At 62.4% G+C, this 12,123-nt stretch overlaps 1 protein-coding gene across 4 annotated transcripts in view; it reads left to right on the top strand.

Moving 5' to 3' along the window:
* Positions 1 to 12,123, top strand: part of CCDC187 (coiled-coil domain containing 187) — a 39,622-nt gene that overhangs the window by 11,899 nt on the left and 15,600 nt on the right. For all 4 annotated transcript variants that reach the window (XM_045562190.1, XM_045562189.1, XM_045562188.1 and 1 more), the window contains 6 exons: positions 2,132 to 2,244; positions 6,098 to 6,195; positions 6,533 to 6,646; positions 7,774 to 7,898; positions 8,021 to 8,106; positions 11,641 to 11,717. In XM_045562190.1, the coding sequence (XP_045418146.1) occupies positions 2,132 to 2,244; positions 6,098 to 6,195; positions 6,533 to 6,646; positions 7,774 to 7,898; positions 8,021 to 8,106; positions 11,641 to 11,717 (613 nt within the window). The remainder of the gene's footprint in view (positions 1 to 2,131; positions 2,245 to 6,097; positions 6,196 to 6,532; positions 6,647 to 7,773; positions 7,899 to 8,020; positions 8,107 to 11,640; positions 11,718 to 12,123) is intronic.

The following is a 12,123-nucleotide window of genomic DNA, read 5'->3' as shown; positions in this document are numbered from 1 at the left end:
ATATGCCAGACTATCCCTCTACCCCATCACCTGCCCGGCTGGCTTCTCCTTCCTCATCCAGGCCTCCTGGGCGCCAGCAGCCCCTCCGGGCCCCCGGCCCGCTCTCCTGTGGCCCTGCCCCCACCTCCCCGTCCTCAGACTGAAGCACCAGGGCAGGGAGCCCCCGGCAGCCCAGGGACCCAGGCTCCCAAACCCAGAGCTGTGACCCAGAAGACGCAGAGCTGGGGGTGGCGGTGTCAGGACAGGCCTCTGCCCGGCGCGGTGAGAGCAGGTGCCACGTGTGGAGCCAGGGCAGCGGGTGGGGACTGCAGTCTGGGTGCCGTCACTCCTGGAATCCAGGCAGGGGGGTTGCTTCTCTGGTTCTGGAGTTTTCCCACAGCTGGGGAGAGGGAGCCCCACACGGCCCCTCCACATGGGGCTGCCCTGCCCCCTTCCGCTGGGACATGTCCCCAGTCTGATGCCACCCTGCCGGCCCCCAGAAAACCCACCACCCTTCTCCCCTGAAGCCCCCTTGACCTCAGTGGATGGGGGTCTTGGCACCTGTGTCAGGTCCTGGGGGTGGCCCCATCCCACCCCTGAACCTGCCCCCCAACCTGCCCTCTGCCCAGGCTCGGGCCAGTCGGTGGCACTGAGTTGTTGTGGCCAGGAGGGGGCGGCGCTGGCCTGGCCGTCTCCTTCTCTGCCAACACCCCGTCCCCACCCTTGAGAGGGGGCAGGGCTGTGAGGATTGCTGGGGAGCTCAGTGCCCGGGTCCCCCCTGCCCGCAGGCCCAGACCCTGGCCCAGAGGTCTCGGTGTTCTGGTGTAGCCCGCGGGGCAGAGGGCAGGACTGGGCAGGGGTTCCTGCAGTGGGGCCGGGGGCCGTGCCCTGGCTGTGCCTGGTCCCCCAGCCCTGTGGAGGCTGTGGGGACACAGCAAGCGGCATGTGCCCCATGAGGACGCAGCTCCTGGAGACGGGGGACTCGGGAAGCAGCTCAGAGGCCGCTGGGCACTCCCAGGGCCTGGGGCGGCAGGACAGGGGACCCCGACGGTTCCCTCTAGAACCGCGGTCCCACTCACCCCCATTGGGCCGCGCGGCTTTGGGGCCGGCATCCACCAGCTGGGCCTCTGGTCACTCCACCTGCTTTGAGTCCGAGGACCAGGGTCAGCCCTCTGGCACGTGGCTTTCCCATAGGGGAGAGCCCATGGACACAGGGCGTGGCTCCCGCCACCGCTCAGGCTGGTTTCTGCGTCACCCCAAGGGGGAGGGACCTGGGGGTGTCCGACTGACCGTGCCCCGGGACTGGTCCCAGGAAGCCCCGGCCGCCCTGGCATCTCTGGTCTCAGCCCCGGGGCTGCTCCCACTCTGGGGTCTTGTGCTCCAGTGCTCAGCACCGTCCACTTCAGTGGCCTGACAGGCCCCGACGAGAGCCATGACGGTGGCGGGGACCGTGCTCATTGCCATGTGCCTGCCTGCACGTCACCCCCTGTGCTCCCAAGGCCCCTCATCTCAGCGGCTATTGCCGCCGGCACTTGGCAGCCCTCCCGCTCTATCGGGCCGCTGCCTCCTGGGGAAGGGCCCGGCACCACGCCCAGCCCCGAATCCCGTCGGCAGGACGTGCTGGCAAGTCGTGGGAGGTGGGGGGGACGGGTGTCCCAGTGCGGCCAGGCCTGCCTCCTGGTCCTGGCCCAAGTACTCCACAGACAGGTCACCTGCCACCTCAGGTGCCCGCACGGGAGGTGGTGTGAGGCAGTTACAGCTGTGGGCAGTGGCCTTAGTAGATGGCAGAGGTGACCAAGATGACATGCTGGAAAGGGGGCTCTGATCCTGGCCGCAGGGCCTGACAGTGACCCCAAATCTGACCACCTGCGCTCCTGCTGGGATGCCGCTGGTCCCCTGGCCCGAGCGCAGAGCCCCCGAGTGAGCAGGCCTGGGCACTGCAGTGCCCACGAGTGTACAGGAGCCACCTGCTCACCGCTGCCCTGCTGGCCCTGGGGCCCCACCCGGGACACTGTTTATGGGTCTGAGGCTGCTTTTGGCCACGGGAGGCCAGAGTCCTGCTGAGCGAGGGGGCTGTCCCCCACCTGCCCCAGATCCGCCTGCCCCCTGCCCGTGCCGCCTCTGCTCATGCGTGTGCTTGTGTGTCTCTCAGCTCAGCCGGGGCGCCAGCCACACCAGACCCTGCCTGGAGCTCCCTGCAGCTGGAGGAGCTGCCGTCGGCCGGAGGGGCCAGTCCGGCGAAGCCCTGGCCCACCCGGAGCTGCGGTAAGGGCAAGCCTGCAGGCAGGCCCTGGGCTGGCTGGTAGGGTGGCCAGGGGGGTCCGCTGGGGACCTGCCCAACTGCGTAGCCCTCCAGGTTGGCCCTGCAGGGTGGACAAATCCCCTTCCATGTGGGCAGCACCCACACATCGGTATTAAAGTTTTTTGGAGGCTTTTGGGACCCGCTGGCTGCTCTGTGCTCTTGTCGCGCATGTCGCGATGGGTTTGGGTCGGACGAGGGCCAACGCGCTCTTTTCAGGAACAGCTGCACTTCCTGCGCCGCCACGCGGCTCAAGCCGTGTCCTTACCGTCCCATCAGCCCAGGACTCTGTCTTTGCTTTGGCTACTTCAGTCTCTTTGTCCCTGAGCTACAGCTGAGGACGCTTGGCTGTGGGGGTGCCCACCGCCTGCACCTGCCCTGGCTTGGGGGCCTCGTCCTGGCAGCGGCACATGGGCTGCACCGCGGGGTCCTGCTGCCCAGTGTGGGCTCGGGGAGGGCGGCTGCAGGCCCGTGTGGGTGGGGCCCGTTCGCTGTTGCGTCATTATTTGTGCGTTGAGTTTCTCAGAACAACTCTGAGCCTAGGGGTGCAGCCCGCTCACGGCTGCCCGTGGGCGCGTTCAGAGTGAACGTGGTCCCCAGCCTGGAGCAGCCCCTGGTACAACCTGCACCTTCCTTACGGCTCGGCTGGCAGAGAGGCCTGGGGACGGTTAGCAGAGCGCCAGGCGGGGCAGCAGGAGGGAGTGACGGCCGTCCTGGGCTCCGGCCTCCCACAGGCCTGGGTTCCAAGCTGGCTCCTCCTCGGCCGACCCCTCCCGGGGACCTTCTCAGGGGCCGGCTCAGCAGCACCCTCCCCAACCAGCGGTGCCCTCCCTGGGCCCCAGAGGCCACCCCGGCCACTGCAGGCAGCTCTTCTCCGTGGACTGGCAGAAAGGGGGGTGTGCATGTGTACACGGGGCCTGTCGGGCTCACAGCCGGGCCCTCTGAGGGAGGAGGGTCTCTGCCTTGGCCCTCGCTCTGGGAAACTCTCCCAGCCTGGCGGGGGGTGCCGGGGGCCCCAGGGGGTGCTGCTGGCTCCCCGGCCCGTGTGCGGTTGCTCTTCCCACACGCACTCGCTGAGCGTGGCTGGCCCTGCCCTCGCGGTGCCTGCGTTTTAGCACATGTGCAGGGGCCCGCAGCCAGGGGTGGCCCGGCGGGTTGGCCTCGGTCTGTTTGTGCTGCTGTGACAGGACACCACAGACTGTAATTTACCATGAACAGAAGTTTACCGGTGGCAGTTCTGGAGCCCGGGAGTCCAAGATCAAGGTGCCGGCGTCTGGTCAGGGCTTGTGTGCCGTGTCCCACCCGGAGGAAGGCAGGGGTGAGGGTGGGGGAGGGAGAAGAGGGACCCGCTCTCCTGGCAGCAGCACTGACCTCAGGGGGGTGAAGCCGTCCCAGCCCAATGGTGGCTCGGAGGTCCCCCCAGTACTGTTGGGATGGCCGTGAAATGCCAACGTGGGTTTTGGAGGGGACAGACATTCGAGCCAGAGCACGGCCTCTCCTCTCCCCAGCAAGTGCTGCCCAGAGAGATCCAGGGACAGGTTGGGACCGGGCCTCTGTCCACCCCCCACTGGATTTGCAGACTGTCCTTCCTGGGGGCTGGCCGGGCAGAGGGCCAGCTGCGTGGAGCCCAAGGGCAGTTCTTGGCTGTAGGAGGATGGCCCTTCCTGGCCAGGACCTCCGGGGTGAGGTCAGGGCAGGCTCATTCGCCACCCTCTGGGCAGAAGGTGCCGGCAGCCCCAGGAGAGGACAGGTGGCAGGGGACCATTGGCCATTGCTCTTACCACTGGGGGCACCACTGTCCAATGGAACCTTCTAGACCTGAACACAGAGACCAGAGCTGTCCAGTGGAAACTTCTAGACTTACACATGTAGACCACACCTCCTGGAGAACTTTCTGTGATGAGGGCAATGTTTTGGCTTCTGGGCTGTCCAATATGGCAGCCACCAGCTACATGTGGCTGCCCAGCCATTGAACTGTGGCCCGTGTGACTTGAGAGTGTGGTTTTGGCGTTCGTTTTTTATAAAGCCTGCAGCCCCCGATATTGCCGGGTGGTCTCCCATCCAGGTGCTAACCAGCCCCAGCCCCGCGTAGCTCCTGAGACCAGGCACATCTGGGGTGGGCTGAAGTGTGGAGTTTTGTGCTTTAAACTTACTCTAAGTTTAAACGGAAATGGGCGTGGCTGCTGGCCACCGGAGGGACAGCCGAGCTCCAGCTCTGAGACCCGCGGGTCCCCGCGGCAGGGCCCTGCCAGCCTCGTTCTGGTTTGAGGCCTGATCCCCTAGGACCCAACCCCACAACTGAGAACACACCTTGTCCCCACCGTCACTGTTGGCAGCAGTAATAGCAGCTGCCACGTGTTGAGCATTTATTAATCCCCACCGCTGCCAGGCGCTGTAGGGTGGTGGGTGGTGCTGGGATCTTGGGGCTCCTTGCTGCTGTCATCGGAAGAGCCGGGGAGCGCACCGGGGAACTCCTGTGGTCTCTGGGGGCCACCGGCCACTTGGCCAGCCAGGGCCGTGCCCGGCTGAAGGACAGCTCACTTCCTGCTGGGTCACTCTCAGGGACATGTGGCCCAGGTCCTCCCTGGTGACGTGGCTGGAGATGACCCCCCCCAGGCCCACAGCTGGGACATCTGAGGGGTCCTCGGGCCCCCAAAGCTCCCGGTGCCAGGAGGGGCTTGGTGGGGCCTGGGGCACCTCTCTCAAGGCCGCTGAGAAAAGCAAGGGTGGGTTTTCTGCCCTTCCTTTGCAAAGGAATTTCAGCTCAGAGCCGACACTTAAACCAAAACCCAACAGTCTAAAAGTGCTTTCACTTCCCGTGGTGGCCAGTGGGCGCTAGGTGAGCTGGGGCCCTGGGGGGTCATCCCGCGTGCCGCAGGCGGGCACCAGGCGGCCAGCGCCCGTTTCTCTCTTGGTCTCAGTGCCTCGGGGCTCCCCCCTGCTATGGGCACAGAGTTGGCTCAGCTGCTGCTCACAGCTCTTCCTCCGCTCTTGCCATGAGAAGCTGCACTGCTCTGACGTGCCGGGATGGCATTCCCCGGGCAGGGAGCCGACGGTCCTCCTCCGTCCTCCTCCACGGTGCTCACAGGCCCAGGCGAGGCGGGCAGGGAGGAGGCGCTCTCACCGCCCCTCCTGCACGGGGTGGGAGCACCCCGCATGCAGGCAGAGCTGGGTTCCTGGGGACCTCCAAGGGGAGAGAGGAGCCCCCTCTGCTGCCCTTAGGGACTCCACAATCCAAGGGAGAGGTGGAGGTTTCTTATTCACGTTCTGGAACAACCAGAGGTTCCAAGAACCCTCGGATTCGCGCCTCTGTTTGTAACCCCCGTCGTCGCTGCCCTGGTTCTCAGTGACGGTGACAGCTACCACTGCTGAGCGCTCGTCAGCCCATCTCCTTGGACCCTCACACCGGGACAGGAGCCCCAGTGTCCCCACAGAGGCTCTGACTGCCTAGGGGTTTGTCTAAGGTCACCTGCGAGTGCATGACGGAGCCGAGACTGGGGCCCAGGTCTGTCTGGTGGCAAAGCCCAAGCCCTGGGCCTCCGTGGCGCCCACAGCCCTGGTCATGGGTCCTGGAAAGGCTCATGGCCGGGGTCAGGTGGAGCAAACCTGGGGGGACGAGGTGACGCCCAGCTCTCCCGGGACACGCAGGGTGGGGGCTCTTCTTAATGTGGTTGTTGGCAGCCAGCCCAGGACCAGGCCACCTGCACTCCTGGCCTCTGTGCCTCAGTTTCCTTGCAGGCGAGAGGCTGTGTGCACCTGCCGTGGGTGCTGGGGAGGCCAGGGAGCTCCCGGGGCTCAGCTGCCCCCGTGGCTCTGCAGGTCAGCAGGAGCCCGGCCAGCCTCGTCCTGGAGACCTGTGGGCCGCACGCCTCGCCGACATCCGGCAGAAGTCCCTGAGCTTTCTCGAGTCCCTGAAGGTATGCCCCACGCCGATGACACCGTGTCCCCTTTAGGCCTCTTCGGTTTGGGGTGAGCTGGGAGCAGCCTTTGTCCCCCTGAGGCTGAGTGGACAGAACTGTAGAATTTAGAAACAGGACGGGGGTGTGGAGGTGGGGAGGTGGAGTCGCCCTGGGCACCTGGCCCTCCCTGGCCGGGTGGGAAGCTCTGCAGGACAGCGAGTCGGGCCAGCTGAGGGACGGTCCCTGCCCGGGCGCGGGTCTGTCGGGGTGACCCTCCGAGGAGGGGCCTGCGCTCTCCGGCTGAGGGCCCCGGCGGGCGCACGCGGGAGAAGCTGAGCCCGGGCTCTCGCGGCAGCTGGCCCAGCAGACGCAGGGGCAGGCGCTGGCCCTTCTGCAGCAGCGGGCGGAGCGGGAGGCCTGGGAGACCCAGACGGCCCTGGACAGGCTGCTCCTCCGGCACCAGCGGCAGGTCAGCCAGCACCCCCACAGGGTGCCCACACCCGCCCTTCCGTGCGGCAGTCGGGGGGAGGGAACGCAAACGCGCCGCCACGGGGCTGAGGCAGAGACAAGCGAGCCAGAGGCCGGCATGGTGGGCTCATTCTAGAACCCACTGGAAAGCAGATTCCGCATAGAATCAGGACGTTTTGGCCACAAGTGTCCCGGGGGCACCTGCACTGGCCGTGCCCCTGCCTGGGACCAGAGCCGGGTCTCAGGCGACTGTCTCCACTGTGTCCCAGGCCTGTTGGGCATCTGAGCCAGGGGTGCCCACAGCCTGAGGCTGCTCCCGAGCCTGCCTCTGCCCAGCCTTCCTGTGCCAGCGCCACTGAACCCCGTCAGACGGGCGGCTCTCGCCAGATGGGCAACCCTCACCTGCCCCGAGGGGGAAGATGGTGCCAGGCCTGGAGGCGGCAACCCCACCAGCAGGCGCTGACCGGCCCTGGTGGCTGGGACGCGGCCGGGTGTGACGGGCCTTTGGAAAGTGGCTCTCTGTGCCTTTGGCCCCGTGACTGCCGGGGGGATGTGCACGCACAGTGCACGCCGGGGCGCTCCCGGGAGAGTGAGGGAACCGCAGGGAGTGTGTGCGTGCATGTGCGGGCGTATATACACGCGTGTACCTGCGTGTGGGGGGCATGTATACAGACACCCTCAGACCCACAGTGGCACAGACACACCTGGCCCTTCCCTCTGTCCCCTACTCTGCCCTGCGCCCTCTCGTCCACACCTCTGCTGCCCTCCGGTGCTCCGGCCCCCGGCCCTGCGCCTGCTGGGTGGCCGCAGCCACAGCAGCCCTGAGCTGGGGTTTCCCCGCCGGGCGTCCCCTGTGCCGCTGGCCCCAGGCCGTCCCCGTCCCACCCCTGGGGCTCCAGCCCTGGCCTCCCTGCCTGTCTGCCAGGCACCTGTCCCCTCCCCAGCCTGTGGTGTCCAGTCAGCCCCGCTTGGAAGATGGACAAATGAGGCCCTGGGGTTGGACACCTGCCCAACATAGGGCTCCTCCCCGGGACCCCGGCCGGGCGCAACTGGCTCAACCTAGCGTCCACGGGCCGTGAAGCCGCCCTGTGCCTCGTCCATAGCACACGCCCCTCCCTGTCCTCGCAGCGGCTGATGGAGAGACACTCGGCCCAGGCCAGGCCGGAAACGGCTTCAACGCTGGAGCAGCTGCAGGTCTGTGGGGACCCAGCGCCGAGGACAACTTCTCAGAGGACCACGATGGCCAGACCCCGGTGAGGCCCGAGGCTGAGGCCAGCGCCCCCTCCCAACATAGAAGGCGGGGAGTACAGGCCACAGGTGTGGCACTCTGGCACCGCTGGCGCTGTAGCCAGTGTATTCTCTCACCCGGTGGCAGGTCACAGCCACCCCTGGGCACAGACACCGCTGTATCCTCGACCGAGGAAGGACGGGCGAGTGTGGCGGGCGCGTCAGCCCCTGCAGGTGAGAATGTCCCCAAGTCCCCTGCCTCCCCGTGCCGGCAGCTGGCTTGTAGCCCCGGTGTGGTCGTGGCAGACGGTGCATCCCGCCAGCCAGACAGTGCCGCATCACAAGGCCCCCGATGGCTGTTTCTAGCTTAATCTCGTCGTGGCCATAAAACAGGTCTGTAGGATTCTAATCACGTTGAGACTCGGGTTTCAGCCAGAGTGTGGCCTGTGTTGGTGGACGTTCCGTGAGCTCTTGAAGGGAACGTGTGTTCTGCCGTGGGGTGTGGTGCTCGATGATGTTGACTAGGTTGTGCTGTCCAAATCCCCGACGGCCTGGTGGGATTCTCGCCTGCTGCTCCTGCCCTGATAACAAAGGGCGTGGAAATACCTCCTGTAACCGCAACCCGAGTCCCACCGCGGCTCCATTCGTGTTTGCTTCGTGTGTCTTGCAGCTCCGACATTAGGCACGTAAACATCCGGGTTATGATGCGCTCTCGGTGAACTGGCCCCTTGTTACGGAATATCCCTCTTTATCCCAGAACACGCCTTGCTCTGCAGTCGAGTTTGTCTGATATTGAAAGAGCCACAGGGGCTTTCTTTGAACTAGCGTTATACATGGTATCTCCTTTTCCATCCTTTTACTTTCGATGTAGTTGCCTCTTTGTATTTCAAGTGCGTTTCTTTTTTTTTCTTTTTTTTTTTGAGACAGAGTCTCGCCCTGTCGCCACCTGGCTGGAGTGCCGTGGCATCAGCTTAGCTCACTGCAGCCTCAAACTCCTGGGCTCAAGCGATTCTCCTGCCTCAGCCTCCCGAGTAGCTGGGACTACAGGCTTGTGTCACTATGCCCGGCTAATTTTTTCTATTTTTAGTAGAGACGGGGTCTCGCTCTTGTTCAGGCTGGTCTCGAACTCCTGACCTCAAGCCATCCTCCCGCCTCAGCCTCCCAGAGTGCTGGGATCACAGGCGTGAGCCACCGTGCCCGGTGTCAAGGGTGTTTCTTATCGGCAGCATACGGTTGGATCTTGCTTTTAAAAAAATTCAGTCTGGCAACCTCTGCCTTTGAATTGGGGTGCTCACACCGTGCACATCACTCGTGACTGCTGATGTGGTTGGGAGGGGCGCTGTCTTATCTTTGTTTCGTTCTCCCTGTCCTTTACTTTGTTCTTCTGCTGCTTAGTTTCTGCCTCCTTTTGGATTAAACGGTAGTTTCTGGATTCCGTGTTCTCCAGTGCTGGCGTGTGAGCTAGCACTCCGTCGCTGAGCGCTGGCCGTGGGGTCCGGCGCGGCCCACGCGGCCCACCTCCCAGTAGCGTCCGACCGCGCAGCGGAGCCCCGCTCGCCGCCTCCACCCTCCCTCCCTGGCCTTCGCGCATCTTATTCTCAGTGTTTTACAGAGGCCACATTTCTATTACTTTGTTAAATGGTCCATTATCTCGTCGTCGTGAGTTTTAGGTTCTATCTGTATTCGTATCTCCCTGTAGTCACCATTTTACCAGTTCCTTTTCACGGGTCTAGATTTCTAACTGGCATCATTTTCCTTCTGCTCGAAGGACTGCTTTTCCTATTTCTGGTAGTGCGTGTCTGCTGGCGGCAGCCTGGCTCTTGTGTGTCTAACGACATCTTCATCACATCTTTGTTTTTTGACGCGTTCTTTGCTGGCTGTGGCACTGCAGCTCTCTTCATTGTTACTTTTATTCCCTTGTCCTGTTTCCTTTTGGATATCCTACTGCTGTGCTTCACAGTGATCATTTCTCCTGCAACGTCCAAGCGGACACGAATCCCACCCAGCGTGATTTCCATCTCAGGTGTCTTAGTTTCATCTCGGAATGTTCTATTTCAATGTTTTTTTATATCCTCCACGATCCTACTTAACTTTCTAAACATATGGAATACAGTTATGAAAGTTTGAACGCCCTTCTCTGCTAACTCTAACACCCGCGTCAAGCCTGGGTCAGTTACCCATTGACTATTTCTCCTCATCACGGATCGTGTTTCCCAGTTTCTTCCAGACCTTGCAGATGTTGTGAATCTCACCTTGTTGAGTGCTGGATATTTTTGTATACCTGTGAACATTCTTAAGCTTTGTTCTGGAATGCGGTTATTTGGAAGTAATTTGATCCTTTCAGGTCTTGCATTTATAGTTTGTTATTATTATTAATTATTTTTTTTAGACACAGGGTCTTGCTCTGTCGCCCAGGCTGGAGAGCAGTGGTGTGATCACAGCTCACTGCAGCCTCGAACTCCTGGGCTCACGTGATCCTCCTGCCTCAGCCTTCTGAGCAGCTGGGACCATGGGCATGCATCTTTCTGTAAAGATAGGGGTCTTGCTATGTTGCCCAGGCTGGTCGTGAATTCCTGGCCTTAAGTAGTCCTCCGCTTCGGCCTCCCGGAGCTCTGGGACTATGGGCATGAGCCACAGTGCACAGCCAGCTGCTTTTATAGTTTATTAGGCGGATCCAGATTAGTGCTCTGCCTGGGGCTAGTTCTTGCCCACAACCAAGGCCAGAGTGTTCTGTACATACCACCCAACCCCCGTGAACCCTGAGGTCTTCCAGCTTGGCTGGCGGATGTTGGTGCAGTTCTCAGCCTTCTAGTCCTTTTGGATGCCTGTGTTCCGGCATCTGGAAGCTTCTTTACATGCATTAATCGATCAGTTCTGCTGAATACTCAAGGGAAGCACTGCTCAGATCTCCAGGGTCCTCCCTCTGTGTGGCTCTCTCTTCTCTGATGCTCTGTCCCACCCACTCGGCTGCCTCAGTCTCCTCACACTCTCACCTCTGTCTCCTCCTCTCAGGGGGTCCGCCAGGCCCAGCCTCAGTTTCCCCTCCCTGTGCTGTAGCCCAGAAACTCTCTCAGGGCAGTAAGTTGATATAACAGCAGGTCTCACCTTAGTTTCTCTCTCAGGGATCACCGTGCTGTTGTCTGATGTCCAGTGTCCAGAAAACTGTTCTTCCATTTCACACACACGTAGCTCTATATAAACACACGTATCTACACATATCTGTATATAATTTTTGTTTCAGATGGGATGGTAAATCCAAAATCCAATCCCTTTTACTCCTGCCTGGTGGGAAGTGAATGTCTTTAATGATCCTTTCCGTAGCCGGGCCTCTGTTCCCATCACACCCGGAATGGGAGGGTGGCCAGCAGCAGGACAGCTGCTCAGGCTGGGAAGCTGGGCTCCGCTGTCACCCTGCCACCTCCTTGGTGCTGGACCATGAACAGTGTTTCTCCCCCTCTGGGCCTCAGTGTCCCCTTGTGTGCCAGCAGAGCAGTTTGGCTGTCACCCCTGAGCTCCCTCTACTTTTGGTCTGGTTTTTCCCATGCCCGGTGGGGGTCGAACACCAGAACTTCACGTCAGGAAAAAGGAGACTTTTCCTTGCTGGTGTGGCCTTGTGAAGATTTGGTGTGATGCTGTGTGTGTCAGGGCTGGGGCATTAAACCACCCCAGACATCCTACTTTTGTGAGGCTCTCCTGCAGAAAAGGCCCGTGGATGTGGGGCACCCAGACCCCCACATGACCCGACCATGACCTGCTTTCTGTCCTCAGAGCTGGGAAGGCCTGACCAAGCCCCCTCCCAGCTGCCCCTGGCCAAGCTCTGCCCTCCGGACAACCCTACCCACCAGGTACAGGGAGAGGTCCCCTGGGGGGAGGGGCACAATTTCGGGGTCCAGCACGACACTGGCAGGGGCATCAGACCTTAATCCTCCTGCAGGGCACAGGCCACCGGGTGCCCAGGTCTGCCTCTCCTGGCCTGAACCTAGGGGCTGGGTCTCCCTGCAGGTCCTGCCAACACACCCCTGCCCTCCAGCCGGCAGCTGCCTAAGCCTGCCCCGCAGCCCTGGGCAGGAGATGAGGGCAGGCATTGTACCTCAGGCAGCCTGGCCCACATTTGAAGGCAGGTGGCCCAGTCTTTCTGGAACCCTGTAGAGCACAAACCCTCCAGAGTACATGGACTGGATCATGGCTGGGCACGAGGCCAAATGATGAGGACCCCGCCTGCCCTTGGGGAGCTCACAGTCGGGAGGGGGA

Source organism: Lemur catta, chromosome 10 (genome assembly GCF_020740605.2).
Source record: "Lemur catta isolate mLemCat1 chromosome 10, mLemCat1.pri, whole genome shotgun sequence".
Taxonomy (NCBI): Eukaryota; Metazoa; Chordata; class Mammalia; order Primates; family Lemuridae; genus Lemur; species Lemur catta.
This window is presented reverse-complemented; position numbering and strand designations above follow the sequence as displayed.